General features: G+C 40.7%; 1 protein-coding gene across 1 annotated transcript in view; it reads right to left on the bottom strand.

Annotated features, from left to right (window-relative positions):
* Positions 1-19,565, bottom strand: part of BAIAP2L1 (BAR/IMD domain containing adaptor protein 2 like 1) — a 40,299-nt gene that overhangs the window by 10,573 nt on the left and 10,161 nt on the right. Inside the window, exon 3 of the mRNA XM_054161315.1 lies at positions 16,261-16,347. Within this exon, the coding sequence (XP_054017290.1) occupies positions 16,261-16,347 (87 nt within the window). The remainder of the gene's footprint in view (positions 1-16,260; positions 16,348-19,565) is intronic.

Here is a 19,565-nt window from a genome sequence, read left to right as displayed (position 1 = left end):
AGGACATGGAGTGCCAGACAAAATAAATACTCTTTTCTCACCAGAAAACTCATACTGATTTAGTAACAGCCTCTTGCCAAGCCAGGGAATAGCACAAGAGAACTGAAGGTAGCTGTCACTATCCAAATAGCTGCTATCTAATGTTTATTAGCTAGCTGCACATTCAGAGTTAACAAAGTAACCTCTCACATTCACTCCCAGCACACCTGCTAAAACAATTCGGATAGCTGTGCTGCTGAGTTTCCCAGGCTGTTTTATCAGCGACTACAGCCCCACTGGAGGGCATTCACCAACAGCCAAAAAGCAGCAGATTTCTGCATCTCTCCACAGAGCCTTCTGCTGTCTTCCAGCACAGAGTTACACAGCTTACTCTTAACCGTGAGCACTTAAAAAGCCGGACTGTTTCATTTTGGTTTAGGAGGAATAACACTTCAGTCCTCAGGGTGTGGTTCTGTGTGCAAACCAATGTAAACTGCCAGCTGTGGTCCTGCCCTGTATGCAGGCAGCCACACCACTCTGCTCTGGGTACAGATGGCCACATCATCCCTGCTCCCTTTCCTCCCTGGCACTGACACACAGAGTGTCAGCCAATCTTGTCTGGGAGATTGCAACATACTGCTGGGAAGAGCAGTTGGAAGTGTCCTGAAGTGCCCAAATGAGATCCGTAGACAGTTACCAGGTTGCAGCCAGGAGTCTTTACAAAATCGTGGAAGTGCTGGGGCCACGATCAGATGCCCAAACTATGTTGCATCTGCAAGTCCTGCCTAGGGTTATGTTTTACTGTCATTCCATCTCCATGGCAGGAAGAGAAGGTTCAATTCCACAGCTGGCTCAATGGCATGCCTTCTCCAGTCATCTACTCTTCAATGAGCCTTGCAGTCATCCCACCATAAAGTATTTGCCACACAGGTGCTTGCAGTAGTATAGCTGCAGTAGTGCTGTCCCAATGTACAGGTGGGACATCCAGCTCTGTGCTGCTGATCACCAGCCACTGGCAGAGTCACTGCATTGGACTGCTCCGAGTGTCCCCTCCTGCCATTTATCGTCTTCCACCATTCCATTCCCTTTTCTGGGATGCATTAACTCTTTTGGTTTTTTTCCTGAGTCCTCCTGTCGAGCCTGGAGTGTGGCATGCTTATTTTCTTTTTCAATGATGATTATAGAAATACAACTAGGAGAAGTGAAAGGTGCTACAGTAATTAGTTGCTTGTATGCAATAGAAAACCAAATATAATCCAGTTACATAAACACTCACAGTAATGGACATGAGTAAGCCACCTTGTTATTTTAAGGCTGCAGAAGCGAAGGCACTTCAGTCCATACTGTTTCTCTGTTTCTCTTTCACCAAACTCAACTGATACATTTTAGACTGTGGTGGGCTTTTAAAGTGAGAAGAGTTTTATAAACACTTGTCTGCAGCTCAAAAAAACCCCACCCCAAACCAACAGCGTTAAAATAAACCAGGGGGGGAAAATAATCAGGAAGTAAAAGAAAAAAATCACAGATTTTGGCTTTAAATATGCAGATTAGGAAGTGATTTGGGAAGTTACAGAATTTCAGGGCAAGTGTTGAACTGTCCCTCAAAACAACTGCCCTTCTAGGCTTTTTTCTTTTAAAAATGGACTTACTCTGCCTCTTTGTATAAAGTACGTTGTGAGAATCCGCTGCCAAAGCTGCACACTTAGCTAAGACTTGGCAGCACTGAGGCAGCCAGCCCAGGGCTCCAAGTACTGACAGCCATCCAACAAGGTCGGGTATTGACTCAGCTCTTGCAGGGCTCTCCCACACTCCCTTCCCCTGGCCTGCCCTGCCACCGCAGTGCAAAAGCTCCATGAAACAGCCCATTCACCTGGTGAGGCAAGAATGGAAACCCTGACGCTGGGAGCTTGTTATTTCTGTCTCACACAGCAGCCTTCAAGGCTTTCAGCTTTGAAAGCTTGGGTAGAAACAGGGTTGTTGTTCCCCTCTTACAAATAATACTGCCCAAACATGTCCTGAAATGAAGAGAACTTTAAAACCTGTGCTTCCTTCTAAATGGTTTGTGCTGGATTATTTTGAGTTTAGTTCAGAGTGTTCTAGAACACTTTTCAACAGTATTTTTAGGTATCGGTGACTAGCCCTAATTGCATTTTCTTTCTCTCTGCACCCAGTGTTCCCTGTATGCCATGCTCCAGGCAAAAGCTATTTCATGCTGCATCCTCCTTACTGCCACTGGTAGTCCACACACACTGTAGGGACTGGCTCACCCATTTAATTTCCTCTTTCAGGTGTTGAATCAACATTTTGAAAAGAACCCATAGCAAGCACACTCTGACTTACTAAGATTTAAATTCTAATTGAAATTATAGGTCAGATTCTGCACTTTGATTATATAGAGAATGTTTTCACAGTGAACATACCCCATGGGGTTTTATTGCCAGTTCAAGATAATGGGTTAAGTCACACTTTGAGTACAAGTTTTTGTACAGAAAAGGCAAACCAACCACTGCCCTCTGTGTAGCAATGACCAAGTGGAATGGAAATTGAACAACTTCTACATAATATGTTGATTTTAATTACAGCCCTAATAAAGACAGTGGGTTCCTCTGGATTAATAACAGCAGACCCTAAGGATAGAATCTAATGTTCAGTAATTATCTTGTAGAAAGGTGTAGAGAACTACTTCAGGTGAAGACAGACATGTACTTCTCATACAGGCTAGAATATTTTGCTGTGTATTAAAACCGCTCATGATCAGGTTTTGTATATGACAGCTCAGGCTGAACATGAGCCTGCAGTGTGCCCAGGCAGCCAAGAGGGCCAATGGCATCCTGGCCTGCATCAAAAACAGGGTGGCCAGCAGGAGCAGGAAGGTCATTCTACCCCTGTACACTGCACTGGTTAGGCCGCGCCTCGAGTACTGCGTCCAGTTCTGGGCCCCTCAGTTTAGGAAGGAGGTTGACTTGCTGGAACGAGTCCACAGAAGGGCAATGAAGTTGGTGAGGGGTTTAGAACACAAGCCCTATGAGGAGAGACTGAGGGAGCTGGAGTTGCTTAGCCTGGGGAGGAGGAGACTCAGGGGTGACCTTATTGCTCTCTACAACTACCTGAAGGGAAGTTGTAGACAGGCAGAGGTTGATCTCTTCTCCCAGGCAGTCAGTACCAGAACAAGAGGACACAGTCTCAGGCTGCACCATGGGAGGTTTAGGTTGGATGTTAGGAAGACGTTCTATACAGAGAGAGGGATTGCCCATTGGAATGGGCTGCCCAGGGAGGTGGTGGAGTCACCATCACTGGAGGTGTTCAGAAGGAGACTTGATGGGGTGCTTGGTGCCATGGTTTAGTTGTTTAGGTGGGTTGGATGGGTTGAGGGGTTGGACGCGATGATCTTGAAGACCTCTTCCAACCTGGTTTATTATTATTATTACTATACACAATAACCAAATATTAGCCTTGTCATCATTTTCTGGCAAATCCCAAATCTATCAAACATAACAACATGACCAGGGTGCATGATAACAGACCACTGAAGGCCCATTTGTGGCAGACATACTGTAAGCTTGAACCAGTTTTAGGCATCACATTATGCAATTAATAAACCAAAGCCACTGGTCTTGATGATAAACATCAAGAGACTTAACAGATGTCAAAATACTTGGCTTTCAAAGAGATTTTTTTCTGCTTTCCATTCCCCCACACCTTGAATGTGAACTCTTTGTGACTAAAAAGCACATTTGCTTCATAGAACAAAAGCCTAATTGTAAATGTTTATAGATGCTCTGGTATTTTGATACTACCTTTTCAGTGCACTACAGGGTAGAGAAGAAATTATCTCTTGGGGGCGGGGGGGAACATCTCAAATACCTTAAGTAACTTAAACCAAACATTTCTCCTGCACAGTTCTTGAAACCAGGCTGCATAATACAGCTGTAATCTGACATATGGCTATAGACAATAATGCCAAGTTTCACGGTAAAGTTATTTTAGTTTCAAACAGGTTCACTGCATAGATAGGAAGATCTCTTGAGCTGAAACGTCAGGATTTGTGGAATATTTGTAGGCTTCACCAAGGCTGTTGGTTGCATGAATATTTTCTACTGAGTAAATAAGACAGACTAGAATTCCATGCATGCTGTTGGTTTTGTTAACCAACACCAAACCCAAAAAAATTCATTACCCCAAAATGTGGAACAGTTATTTCTCCACACAGCACCCCGTGAGCAAGAAGACATCCTTAAATGAATGTCTTCACAGTAGATGGAAACATGGAAAGCAACTTCTAACAGAAATACTGATTTTAAGGCCAGAATGCAGAACTTCTGCAGCAGTTACACTTCAACCTCACTGTTTGCACTGGGTGGCTGTACTGGTTATTGACCTTTTCAGCTTATGTTGACTGCTCTTACTTAGGGAAGACTAGAAGAATTAGTTAACATTAGAAATAAAAATTGAAATTCAATTATGTCATAGAAACCACCACTAGCAGCTACTGACAAAAGAAACTCTACTGAATACCCATACTAGAATCAATTAAAAACATTGATTGTATCACCTTTCTTGAAATGGATTTCAATTATGTTTTGTTTAGAGGACATCACTTTGGAAAAACTTCAAGTCTCCTAACAGAGACAGTTTCTTAGATGACTGGAAACAGACAAGGTGCTCAATTGTATCACTCTTCTCTCCCATTGCCCTATTACGCATTCAAAGCAGGTCTAGTAACTTCACTTCATAGAGATGAAACTACATAATTATTTACATAAAACAAGAGAATGAAAGGCTGAGTCAAGCTACACATGGAGACAATACAGTTCAAGTGTATTATTAGATGCCATTTCTGTCAAGATGCCATTTCTCCCAAACTACCCTTTTGCCCAGGTGAAAGGCACTTATGACAAGGGGAAGTCAAAACCAAAGTCCTTTGAAGCCAGTAGTGCCTGAAAAGCAGTAAAACAGAAAGTTTCAAAGGAATACAGTATGACAAATAAATGATTGAACAAAACATCTGTTAAGCCTCAAATGTGTTAAATTCATCATGCTGTCCTAGGAAGGATTTAATTGTGCAACAAGTGCTTTAAAGAAAGCAAAAAGCCTTAAATGGAATTTAATAGGAAAGAATAAAACCATGAAGAAGAACAAAGGAATGTAAAACTTCCCAAGCTCTAGCTGCACTTTGCTTCTAATGCAATTTGTGCAGAATGCTTGAAAACCCCCTCACAATCTGTGGAATTAACACTAATGTGCACATAAATCAATAGGACTAGGTCACGTCTGCCTTTCCTTACTGCATGAGCGAACGCGAAATAGGAAGCAAGGAGTAAATCTCTCTGTAGTTCATTTTATAAAATGGCACTGACATATGACCATTCAATGCCATTTTATGAAGGTGACTGCAGAAGGTGAAGGAGAAGAACAAAGGAAAAAAAATAGAATTAAATCTACAGCAGAGAAAAGGGGAAGAGATTTCAGAGCATAATAAAGTATTTTAGTTTCACCATCCATGCTCGAGGTACTGCTCTGAAGCATCACCTCCAAACAGATAGTCCTGCTTTGCTAGAACAGCAAATAAACTCTGAACATAAACCAAAAATAGATGTAAAGAGAGCTTCACATTCTAAATGGCATTTTCAGATCCATTTTAATTACACCGAGTTCTCACTAAGGCTGTGAGCAACAGATACGTATCTGCAGTATAACAAACAAGGGAATTAATGTAAACCTGATTAAATATGGCTTAAAGAAAACAGGAAAACCTCTGGCAGCACAGGGGCTGAAATCTATGTGTCCATGTACTCAGAAAGTAAAATCCCAGAGTGACACTGATTATGAACTACAAGGAATAAAACTAAACATTATTGGACATACAAAAATCCAATTTAAAGTACTATATATACAGGTAAAGATATAAAAGTGTAGTCCTGTTAGCAGCATACACTGGCAGTTGTTTACAGTAGGCTCCCACACAAAACAGACTGCAGCAATTATTCCTTTAGCATACAAATAGTCTCATGTAAACATTTTACATGGAGTCGTTTTCAAAGCATCATTTCTCATCTAAAGTTAGCTCACCATATTTCAAGTAATGATCTGAAACTGATTTAAGGCTCTAAGAAGTTGCAATTTCTCCATAGCTCAGTTTTATCACTATTTTCCCACAGCTTCCATTACTTCTATTTAAAATCTTAAGACGTCTTACAGTCTTGTTGATAAAGAAATTTCCAAATTCCTAAGACCCTGGGAGATGCTTTATTTGCTTTATTTTCATCTGTACAGATTTGTATGCAGATCCACAGCACATCCATACAAATACCTGTATCTCACTGACAGCCCGTTTCCTCTGTGCCAAATAGCATCGGGGTGGGGGGGGGGGGGTGGGTGGGTGGGGGGAAATACACAAAAAGAACAGAAAGGTGGCTTGTAGCAGGCTGCTACTGCTACTTTTCTTGGTTATCTTCTCTCTGAGCAAGCTTCCTTGACCCAAGTGGGAGCATACAGCCAACTGGAGAAACTGGGCTGGTGGTGACATCTCACATGGCCACCATCTCCTCAAGGAGATGTTGTGGAACTGGCTGGAAAAATGCGTTCAGGACCACTTACAAGATGATGGCTGAGATTTTAACCAAACTGAAAACCAAAAAGCCTAACCATCAATTTTCAGCAGCTCAGCTGTACATTATTTGGAATCAAATCTGCTGGAACACGTACTTAGCAGTGCTCTTCCACGCTTCCCCTGCCGTCACATTACGCACTGCTCTCTGCATGAGGAATACAAAGAGCCCTGCTATTCAAAAATCCTTTTCCCCTTCCATACCTAGACAAACAGTGGAGAGAGAGAGCACAGCTTACTTTTTCTGTAGCAGCCTAGCATCTCTTATTTATCATACCATTTTGTTTTGTAGCTCAGGATTAATCTTTTCCACATCCTAAACCTTTGTTGATGATCATAGTAAGGCTGCATAATGAAGCACTTTGCCAGTACCTAAGGCAGAAATAAAATGTCTTCAATATTATGATTTTTCTTTAAATCTTGTAATATCTAAGTATCAACAGACACAAAGAACTCATCTCTCTACACCTCAGCAAGTCTATGACTGTTGATAAAAGAGCCATACTCAGTTAATCCCAAGGATCAACCTGCTTTTTAAATGTACTTTACTTAGACTAAAATTACTGCCAAATTCTTCCAGCTTGACACAAGTGATGTTTTAAAAAGTACTACAAAATTCATACCATGCTCTAAAGTGGCAAGGAACTGTTCCTAAATTAGCTGTTCCTAACATAAGACTTTACAAGAGTGAATACTTAAGAGATGATCAAGACCATTACAATTTCCAGCTAGCCTGAGTTTGTTCACGGCGTCACGCTCCTCCTTTACAGTTTCAAACAGAATCGAAAATATCAGGTTACATTAGATTTTGAAGAGGAATGTGACTTTATTGCAGCTTTAGCAAAGTTCAGTCTGCTAGTTCAACTCCCCTTTCTCTCCCAAGCTGTTTTGATCTCTTAGTAAAAAAAAAAGAAAAATCAAATTAGATTTTTTTTTTAAACTGACTGTATCGTGGCCAGATGTTAACTAGCATGAAATATTCACCTTGTTTCAGATTATTGGGAAGCACAGTAGCTAAATTTTGCTGTTAAAAAAGGAAAAGCATATGCCACATAAATTACGCATGAAAAACGGCAAACTTGTTTTTCCACCTGTTACTCCATTACCAACATACATGAAGACTGCTGCAGGCATTTATACTTTTACCCAAACATATAAAGCCACAATATAGTAAGGTATGTATGTCAGAGACTGATCATTCATAAACCCTTGAATGCCTTGTATACAATAGTCTTTCAAACTTGAGCTGCAGTAGTGTTAAAGAAGTGACCTGTAATCCTCACACGTCAGCAAGTTCGGATCCAACCACAAGCTTGAACTTGCCTGCAGGAAGCCCTGCTGGTTTTAGGCAGATTAGTTTGGGAAGATCATACAACAGAGCTAATCTTTGTTTTTCAGCAGGACTGGAACAAACATATCATGCTAAGCAGCACAAGCTGAAGTCCTTTAGAGGTTTCCAGTACTAGAGAAGATAAATATTTAAGTTAGCATGATGTATGTTACATGAGATTTAATAAAACACAAGGAATCACTGCAATTTTTATTACAGCACTTTGGACTGCCACCAAGCTTCACAGTTTGTTGCAGTTTGAGCTGGGTGCCCCCCTGCTGTGTTCACTTCCTGTGTCCAGAAGTCCAGCCCAGAGGGATGGACACAGGAAATTGTGTATTTCCTACCATAATTCTTTGCACCACTATAAGATCCAGTGCGGAGTCTAGCACGTTCTCTTTTCTTCCTCCTCCGCCAGCCGGTAACTGGGGGAGATGTCTCCTGGCTTTGGGCCTGGCTAGGCCCAAGGCCACGGGGGGATGGGCAGTCTCAGGCCTGGCCAGCTGAGACTAGCCCAGCAGAGGGAGGGGGAAGAAGGAGCCCTGAGGGTCTCGGGTGTACCCTCAGGTGGGAATGGGATGCCTCTGGGTTTGCTTTGGGATCTTTCTTTGTCACTGCGCTTTGGGTTCTCTGTAACATTCACCGCTTTCTATTTAAACTTTCATCACTTTTGCAGTCCGTTTGTCTGAGTGTTTTATTCCTGCCCGTGGTGGGGAGAGAGGGGGCTGCCTCAACCCAGCACACAGTTTCAAACCTCAAATTGAGCTGAAAGTTTTGCTCACAGTCTTTTTATTTCCAGAAGTCAAAGAGAAGCAGTTTTAGCGTCCCATCCACAAGAACAAGCTGCAGCATCCATTTTTAAGCACTGACATTCTTTAGGTCTAATAACAAACACACCTCTCATTCATTCCATTTCTTGCTAAGATCAATCCTGGCTTATATTTTAGCAAGGAAAGATTACAGAACTTAAACCCAACAACCACCAGAAGATCTTAAGCCAACAACATCTTCACTGTACAATGCCACCTGACCACATATTGTCGAGGACATGCTTTATGGCAACCTTCTTCACTGATTATTTTGGTAATTATAGATATCAACATGGTACCAGCTTTCTCTTGCCCTTCCTTCTGTTTCATTGATAGCACACCATCCAAGAACACTGACTTGCAGGAGCTTTGGCCAGGCTGCTGGCAGGACACACAGTTGTGAATATCTGAATAGTCTTACTGATTTATAAACCAGTGAATAGATGCAGCTTCCAACAGCTCTGCAATAGGTGGTCAGGCAAATTATTATTGTTTGTTCCTATGATCATGAACAAAATGTAAGACTGAAGTTCTTCCTTCTTCCAGTTTACATGCAGATACTGAACATCAAAAGCAGCACTACTGATTCTAGAGGAAAAAATAAAAAGAATTGTTGATATGTTTAGAATAGAATAGGAATCAGAATCACCAAGGTTGGAAAAGACCGCAAAGATCATCAAGTCCAACTTGTCACCCAAGACCTCATGACTACTAGACCATGGCACCTAGTGCCACATCCAATCCTCTCTTGAACACCTCCAGGGATGGGGACTCCACCACCTCCCTGGGCAGCACATTCCAACGGCTGACAACTCTCTCTGTGAAGAACTTTCTCCTCAGCTCCAGCCTAAACTTCCCCTGGCACAGCTTGACACTGTGACCTCTTGTTCTGGTGCTGGTTGCCTGGGAGAAGAGACCAACCCCCTCCTGGCTACAACCACCCTTCAGGTAGTTGTAGACAGCAATAAGGTCTCCTCTGAGCCTCCTCTTCTCCAGGCTAAACAATCCCAGCTCCTTCAACCTCTCCTCATAGGGCTTGTGCTCGAGGCCTCTCGCCAGCCTCATTGCCCTTCCCTGGACATGTTCAAGAGTCTCAATATCCTTCTTAAATTGCCCAGAACTAGAAACAGTACTCAAGGTGCGGCCTAACCAGTGCTGAGCACAATGACTTCCCTGCTCCTGCTGCCACATTATTCTTGATGCAGGCCTGCTTTGATCTTATAAATGACCTTGAAGAGTGGAAATGCAAACAGCAAGAAGTTTCCGGTAATCCAGTTACTGTTCTCATCAGCTGAAACGTATCTAGAGAGGCTGGGTCATCTCCTTCCATCTTTCTCACAGCACACTGGAGCTCTGTAGAGCAGAAGCCCAGAATACTGCCATACAACAAGTTACAAAACCTCACGCCTGAAAAAAACACCTCATGACTTCGTGCTTCCCTTTCAAGACAGCTCTCTGTGTACTTTGCTTCGGTAAGGACAGAATGGGGTGGCTTCTCCCGCCGCAATTTCATTATAAATACAGCAGAAGAGTCTTTTATTAATGCTCCAGAAGAAAAGTTGGCCTGATACACTCGCTCCTTCAATTGCAGCCTCTAAGCCAATGTCCTAGAAGTTTCCACCAGGTGAGGTACTAAGGGGTTCTGTAGTTGTTGGCACACTTCCTTTTCTCTCCAACTGCATCTGCTCCAGAAGCAGAACGTTTATACTATAGAAGAGACGACAGCGATGCAGTAAGATGTGAGAAGATGACAGATCTCTTTTCTTCAGTTTAAATGAGCCGGTGTAGGGAAAGGTGCTAAGGTGTCAGCTTTCTAAGACACGTGAAATAGGATACCAAGGAAAAGGGTCAATTTATATGCTAAAAGCAGCAAACAACTCTGCCTCCCTCCCCCTTTATTTTTTAAATTGAAGTGCCACTAGCTACATTCATCCTAAACGAGGGGATTTTCTCTTTGCGTGTTTGGCTTTCTCAGTCGTGGGGGGTGACACTTAAGCGCTCTGCCCCAGAATTAGCATGACAGAGCTGTAGCGTTGAGAAGTACCCGCTCACGGCGGCAATTTTGCTCATTAATCAGGAAGGAAATGGCTTTTAAATGACAAACACTTGCAAGACTGCCTTTTCAAAAGACCCACTGCCTTCTGTTACAGTCTGATGAGAAAATTTTCAGCAAGGAGCTACGTTCTTTTTAGCAAAATTTGCCAATTCAGTTCCAATTTTTTTTTTTCTATACAAGTTGGCGACTTCCAAGTTTCTTCTACATAAAAAGCTCTCGTTTCTGCGAATAGAAATGAAGAGAGAAAAGTCCACAAGGTTTCTTTTAGTTGCAAATCTAAAATGAAGTGGTTATCACTAAAAAAGAAAGCTCAAAAATAAATCAGATAAAACTCTATAGATTGCACTTCACACTGCCACTTACATTAGTATTAAAACACCACGGTTATTTCAGTGTCGTTAGCTTTAAAGGAAGCCAGAAAGCAATTACCAAAGGATCTCTGTGATCCTGTCAGATGCCACCCAAGAGCTCTAACTTAGCAGCTGACTCCCAGAGATCCATAACAAGCACTCTGGGATAAACGCAGTCGCTGATCATTGGTTTGTTCTCTTAACTGACAGTTTATCATCCTTGACTCTCAAACAGTTCCCCCAGTAACTGCAGATATTTGGCTAGCTGCAGGGAAGTGTAAAGACTCTTGAAAAAAGGAAGTGTGCATACAGAACCCTGACCCAGTTCTCCCTATCAGAGCATGACAGTAATGAGTTCATTACTGTGGCTAATACTTTATCACTGCACAATTAACATTTTGTATTTGACAAAGCAGGACAGAGTTGTGGAGACCATTAAAATGACACCACTTTATGAGCAAATTTGCCTCTCATGAATATGTTAAAATACTGTCTTTTAGACCTGAAGAAGAGTCCTTTTGTGCATGAAAGGAGTAACAGAGGCTTTTGCATATCTGTTTTCAGATAAGTTTGAACAGAATGGGACTATGAAAAAATGCCACTCTTAACACAGAGTAATTGTTAAATAATTGTTTTAGTCTCGGTTAGATTAAGAGATTTTGCCTCCTCTGATTTTCATTTTAACATGCTGGACTACTGTGATTTAATTTCCACTGTTTACTGGTCAAGATCACAGAATGTAACACTTTTTTTACGGTTTGTTTGGGGTGGTTTTGTGTTTTGACAAGCCAGGAATAGTTTACACTCAGTTCTTGAGCAATAAACTCTAGGTACAGGCCCATAATAAATGTGGGTGACTACTATAGATACAGTTGCCACATAAACCGAGACTTTACACCCACAGTATGGTGAATGAGTTGTAGCTGCAGTAACTGGGAGGCACTAAGAGGGTGAGAGGGTATTGGGAAGATATGAGAAGTAGTTTTCGGTGAATGAGCTGGAAATAACTTCCTATTTCCTTGTTCAAGTGAAGGCTACAAAGACAGCCTGTGTTACTAGGAGAGGGAATGTATTAAAATTATAAGGACTAAAAATCAGTAAGACACAGCCTCACCAGGCCACATTTTGAGCAATACAAAAGAGATGAGCAACACATCACAGAAGTTACTGTTTTAACGCCGTGGTACAATATCCATCTGAAATGACTCCTGGCACATTGCTGAAACCCTGCATTCTATTGTGCTGGAATTTGAATAGTATGAACTCTTAGCATTTTTGAACATGCAGTTTCTTGTTTCCTATCTTTTCTTCCTAGTGGGATTTCCAAAAGCTGTCCAGGAAAGAAAGAGATGCAAATTTGAGACTGCAGAATAACCTGAACCACATCCATTCAGGTTAAGTTCCTAAATGCTCATAGTCAAGTTTGAGGGACTACAAACCTAGAATTTTAGGGAAATAAAAAATTTGAAAGAATGTTGACCTAACTGAACTCATCCCTTTTTCTTAAGGGTTGTATTATGAATGCAGTAGATTCTTCTACTTCCTCAACTTACTCATATATTCTGTATTAAAATACCTCAAAGAGCTTCAACCAGACTTGAAAGATACAGATACTTAGTACAAAAGCTCCGATTCAGCTGGATTATCCAGGTTCCCATTTCAGTCACTTATTTCCCTCCTCTGCTCCAATCTCTTTCAATAGGAGAAAGAACTTTCTGGCATTTTTACTTGACACCCCCACTACTTCTCTGGCCTTTGTGCATTTTTACCCCTTGCTTGAAAACTTTTCTTCCCCATTTCTTTTCCATTTCACCTCCTGTGAGGTTGGTATACCTTCTACTTGCCTTGTTACAGAAGACTCTGTGCTTCCTTATGAGAAGGAAGGATTGACTGTGTTTTGGATATAAATCTTTACATCACACTTGGCAGTAAATACACTCTAGGTCACCTAGCAGGTTTGGGTTTGAACTGTGAAATGACTCAGTGCAGTATTCCAGTAAAGATTCCCCATAAATTCTTAAGAAGAACTTTGCTTTTTCAGCTGAGCCTTGCAGTCCTTTTGTACTGAAGTGCAAGAAGTTCAATGCAACACAACTGAAATTAAAATAACCACCTTGTTTTTTGTTTTTTAAATCTGTCACTACTAAAAATAAGATTGCTACAGGAAAAACTGGAAACCTGGCTTCCTGCCTCATTCTCCTGTTCATTATTCACAAACCCAGTTGTAATAGGAACTCTATCTGCAAAAGTAACAGAGAAAGGGGGGAAAAGGGGAGAGTCTTGCTCTGAGACCTTCTTTTACAGCCAAAAAGTACCTAGTGGCTGATGTATGAAACACAAAGCTAATAGAAGAGGCATGTCCATTTAAGATGAGCCAAAGACAACCAACTGGCAGATATCCTTTCCCTTCATTTTTGCTGTAGATAATACAAAGAGGTAAAAAACCAGCACTGTGGATTTCTGGCTACTATGAAGCTTTGCTTTCCACAAGCCAATTGTCCTAATTCTGCTTAAATTAATAAGCCATGGGGTGTGTGGGGTGCTAGTTTGTTTTTAAACAGATCAGTTTCAAGCATTAGTTTAAATATTTACCTTGACTACTTCCATTTTTCAGTATGCAAATAAAACCATTTGCATGTTCTAGTTGTCATAAATCCAAACACTGGAAATCCAGATCACACTACCCCAATTTGTGCTCAAACATTAAAGCATTCCAAAATGCTTTAGAAGTTGGTCATTGCTGGTTTATCTAACCCATTAGAAAGGGCCAGAGTGATGTCTTCAGTGTTAAAAAAGTAAAATTATCTCTTACTACTATCTTGGGGAATGTTGCTCTTGATTTCTGTATCATGTTAAGGCAGGACACAGAAAAGAGGTCTTGTAATGTATTTTTAAACCAGAGTAAAAAGCTAGAGAAATATTCCAGATAACACACACAGAGCTATGGAAATTGCTCTGCTTCTTTGCCAGTTCCCTTTTGTCTGCTGCTCTTCTAAAACAAGCCAGTGTGTCAGCTCAAGAGAATACATTCCAGAAAAGCAGTTCACATTCATGTCACAACACTTAGCTGATGACTACTGACCTCTTTATTGGCAAAGATAACAGAAGTATTAGGCATGACAGAGCTGTCAGCAGTCAATAACACGTCCTTAGGCAAGTCTAAAGGAACTCTCAGACAGACAATTCCACTGGGGGCTGCCCTGCAGCAACTCCACTGGGGTTAATAGGGTCGACAAATAAGCAAGTGGCAGAGAGTTTGATCCACTTGTTACACATCTGATACTGCTCAGCAGGCATCTCAGTATTTTAAAAATACTAGAAGGTGTACTGAAGTGTTTTTCAGTGAAAGACTTTTAGAGACACCTGGAGCGTATCCTATTTCTTTGTCAAACGGCTCAGTATTGCAGCCTGGCTTCAGAACTGGTAAGAGCTGTTAAGGAAAATGCAAATGATCTCTCAGAGACTCCTAACCACATTATCCTGCCTTTTCCAGTGTTCATTGACTTCTCTTATCTCTGAATTAAGTATTCTATCGGAGAGTACACTGGAGGAAATCCAGCGCTGCTGTTTTCTTCAAGAACAAAAGATCTTTCCTGCAGTTGAAGGTGAACAGAAAGCAGTGCTGGAGACCTGACCTTGAAGGAGGCCATGCGTTCTCAGTGCAGCGTATCTAGAAAAAGGTTTAGCACTGCTGGGAAGAACTAGTTAAAAGTATATTTTCAGTCACAGTGCTGTATTGCCCCCAAACGACAGGGAAAACCAGTTATTTTGAGAATTCAGCTCAGGACTAGCCAATGATAACATTTTCAGACAAGCAGACAACATCCCACAGTCCCAGGAAGTTCAGTAGACTACTTCCATGCATTTGACCAACATCTTGATTACAAAAAATTATGCATTTGTTGATATTTTCGTAAGACTCTGCACAGTTATTACTTTTAACTTTCTCATGCTTTTGTTCTAGAGCTTGAAAGCAGCAGCTCTGCTTTCTGTAAACAACCTGCAAAGCAAATACAGAAAGGACCTGCATTAGGACTGTTTGCTTTGCACTGTTTGCTGTTCTGCCACTCCCAACTTTCAACACAGAATGTTAACACTCACACAAAGGTGGCTTCAGAACAGATCATAAAAATGTATGCAGGCACCCAGAAACCAGGGCCACCGCTCAAGGAGAGTCTTTCCCCTTAATTCTGCTTTAGCAGAATCATTAAAAAACCAGTTTACTAAAAAACATCCTTTCCAGTCAGCTGAATTGCCACCCTATCCTGAGCTACAGCAGCAGATGCACGTTACACCCCTGAAAGGGTCTTACACTGCCCACCATCAAAACTTCAGAGACAAGACACCTTATAAAGGTATTTTGGTCAAAAAGCAAATCAAGGCTTCCAACAAATGGTCAAAACTTCTTTGTATTGTAGTGATATGACAATCTTTCACAAACACTTTGAGGCCAATTTCACTTCTGTACTCCTCTGGCCAGCACTGAAACTGCAGAGCGTGTGCTGCTGGCCAGCCCTCCAAAACTCAGAAATCATTGTCAGGAAACTACAGAAAAGTAATTTCAGAAAGTACAGAAGTTAATGTCACACTAATGTAAATGTACTACATCTTGACTCCACAGTTTCTCTTTCAAAAGCTCAACTAGAAAATAAATAAAGCACCTGAGAACTTCAAGTGCTGCACTTGATCAAGAATAGCGAAGTGGAACTAAACTCTTCACAACGGATCTCATCCAGAAAATTGTTTTAGTGTAGAAGTGCTGTCATACCCTAGGACTCCTTACACCAATATTCTGTTGTATAAGTATTTCAACATTGATCTCTCTACTAAAAATCAAGCTACTTATTTTTTCATATTTAATTACCCTGTGAGCTTAAAACACCCTCCCTTGCCTCTGAACACAGAAGCAGAAATAGACTCACACAGTGGAAAAACATTATACATGTCTTCAGAAATAATATACCTAAGAAGAATCTAATCCTTTCCACCTGTGTTACTGAAGAGTAAAACACACTTTTATTTTGGATCCTCCTCTTATTCATGTTAGCCAGCAGGAAAACAAAAACAAAGTTTGTATTTTGAAGCAATAAAAGCATTTAAAAAAATGTAAAAAATGAGGTTTCACTTACCCAATTCTTTAGAAACTGGAGAATCAGCTGATATATCCCCAATCTTTGCAAGGCTATCATAATATGCTCTTCCAGCCACTACCATAGCTTGAGGATGGAAAAAAAAAAGTGTTATAAAAAAAATTAAAATCAAGGTATTTTCTGTTTTCATTAATCTAGGAGCCTATGAAATTGTGTAAAGCAGGGCACATACAAAGACAGGGGTATGTAGCAAGCAGGAAACCCTGGTATCAGGGAAAGACACAAGTCCCTTTGCTACCTGCTAACTTATGAAACCAGGTGACAAAGACAGAACAGAACACATGAAGGAAGTTTTAGCCTATTATTTAGTTCCAGCTTTGATGCATATCCAGGGCCAGTTAGCATCCAGTTGGTAGATTTAGGTGTAAGCCATTGGTCAGGATGCAGCAAAATTTCTTGGTACACATCACACAGCTGGAGAAAAGCAAAATGCAATCCCAAACTCAGCAGAAATGCAGAAGTCTCTGTCATCTATGGGCCAGCCAGACCAGAAGAGATGGCTACTGGGCTTTGAGACAGTGGACCTACTGGTACAACAAGGAGACATGGAGCCCTCCGAGTCAAATCATCATTTACTGTTTCAGTAACTTGCTCCAAAACCAGCTACGATGAAATGCAGGTTGCCAGGTGTGATATATTGAAAAGAAAAATTAAGTGTGAAAGGTTTGATACATCTGATAGAGCCACTCTTTAAAGTTTCCACTATGGGTAACACTGTACAGTAATCATACACTGCAATGCCAAATAGGTTTTCTTGACAACAAGACACTGAAACCTGAGCATCCTACACATAAACACCAACTTCTCCAATTTAAGTGTTACATGCCAAAGCTTAAAATATTAGTTATCTGCAAGCTAATGTTCAGGTTGTGGAGATAACCCATTTGGCATTCTTTCTCAATTTTCAACATACCACCAGTGTTCCTGAGATTATTATAAATTACACTGTTCAGCAATTTTAGTCAGCTTAAAAATCTCTGTTTCCTTGGACAGTGAGGGAAATCAGCATTGATAGATCTGCAGAGTTATTTTAACACTCCAGGAAAGTGCCTACTTTCATCTTTGTCACTGAACTCAGGAAAGCACAGCAATCTGTATTCAAAACAACCCTCAGGCAACAGGTTCATATGCAATTTAAGAAGAAACCCGAGGGTTTAACATGCCCAACCAAAAAAGACAGACCTTACTAATAAGTGGTTGCTCATCTTATTTTATTTCATTCCCCCCCCTTTCGTTGTTTTAGTTCAATTTCAGTTTTCCAGGAACCAGTAAGATCTTAATATATATCAGTGAGGTTTCAGTTATTCTCTGTTAATCATTTCCTGGTTATGGGTGATTTAAACAGCAAAGCCAGTTTTACTGGAACAAACACAGAAACATCAAGACTCTAACTGCAAGCAGGCCGCTAGTGAGAAACATTTTCAATGTACAGTACATCTACAATGGTTGCCTTGCATCGTCACAGTATCTAGAACTGATCTCCACACTACAAAGAAAAGAAATGACAAGGGTAACCCTGCAAGCTTTTATTGGAAAAGGCAGTGAAAAATACTTCTTCAAGTAGGCCTTCATAATTTTTGTAGCAGTACTGAAAGTGGAAGCCAAGCAGACTCACTGTTGTCATAAGAATACATTTGTCTGAAAGGAATACAATTTGGAATACAATTGCCAATTGCCAATTATTTTAGGTCTGAATGTGATAGTTTTTACTAGTAAAGGTGACATCATCAGTCACCTAACAGTATATTCACTGAAAAGCCTGAAACTTTTCCAAGTGATAAAAGATGCTTTTTGAGGCTCCATTACCTTAGAAGAGTCACTCCTAAGCTGCATCTCATAGATGCTGGAAGAATTACACTGGTATTATTGATGATTGCCACTCATGGGTGAAGATTTTATGCCCTTCCACCTCTTCCTATCTAATGTTTTTTCAAGAGAGCCCCAAGTCAATCTTTTATCCTAATACAGGCATTTAAAAAAAGGAAGAAAATGTGATTTCTCCTACGCAAATCAAGCTAAATCAAGAGTCTCTTCACCAGCACTAGGTCTAGCAGAGAAGGAGTTCTGACCTTTTATCCTCAAAATGTATAAAACCAGATTATAAATCTAGCAAGTTCTTGTAAGCTTGATGTTCTTTGTCAGCCTACTTTGGCTTGTTTGCAAAGCTGTACAGTATTTGTTTAGCAACAGAGTATTTACTGCTTGCTACAGATCTATTTATAACACTTGGAACTAAGGGAGAAAAAGATTAACAATTTATGAGAGTCCAAAGATGACATTAATGCAGTTTCTCAACATTTGTTGCAACATTGTAAATATTTATCTATTTGAAATTAAGCATTCATGCTAGATATGCTTTATCAGTCAGTCTTAAACAGACAAACTTACTAGAACACAATACCTATCAGCCTTTCCAGCGTTGGGCACAGTTATAGTGTGAATTACTGATGACAAATTGAACTAGAAGAGGCACAATGCAATTTATCAATAGCAAAGTAAGTTAAAAGTAGAACCCTCAGAAACTGGTATAAGAATCTTTAAGCCAAATATGGAAATGCTTATTAAAACTTCTAGTACTAGCTATAATCCCTACGCTTAGGTAAGCACCATTTTAATCCATCGGCTTAGGCATTACTGCAAATAAGTCAACATTTCCCTGTTTTCGTCTCCAGCAGGCTTTAGTTTTACCTTCTTTTTGAGCCTGGCCTAAAATTTGCATGAAGAGAGATTTCAATGTCTATTTGGCTATGCACTGCTTCTGCAGTATCACATTTCTCAGAGTACTAGATTACATCTAGGGGAAAGACATGCCACAGGCTTGAATAAGGCAAAATTAAGAGATTTTACATGGCTTTCATATGGTATCAAGCAGCTCAACAGGTCTGCATAGGTGAAATGGAGCAAGCTCTAACAGGTCCTACAATGTCAGCTTTGGGAAACCCATTCTTAGATAGATGGCTTCTATAAAGTCAATAATGAAAATGACCACATTATAAAAAGTTTGGGAGACTGGGTGCTTTAGATCCAAACCTCGAGTCTGATTTGGCCTCCATTAAAAAAATACCATCAGGTTGAGTATGGACAAGAAAAAACACCAAACAAAACCAAAACAAATTACCCACTCCTGCACCTTTTATTCAGGTTGTTCAGTTCACAGGGTTACTTAGATACTGGTGTCTACAGGTGAGCAGCAACAGAACTGAGAATGTGAAATAGCTTTTGTAGGTATTTCCAGAGAGAAAAAGCCAAAGGCAGTATCTAGTCATAACTATTGTTTTGGGGTT

Source organism: Dryobates pubescens, chromosome 4 (genome assembly GCF_014839835.1).
Source record: "Dryobates pubescens isolate bDryPub1 chromosome 4, bDryPub1.pri, whole genome shotgun sequence".
Lineage (NCBI taxonomy): Eukaryota > Metazoa > Chordata > Aves > Piciformes > Picidae > Dryobates > Dryobates pubescens.
Note: the sequence above shows the minus strand (reverse complement) of the source record. Positions and strands in the feature narration are given on the sequence as shown.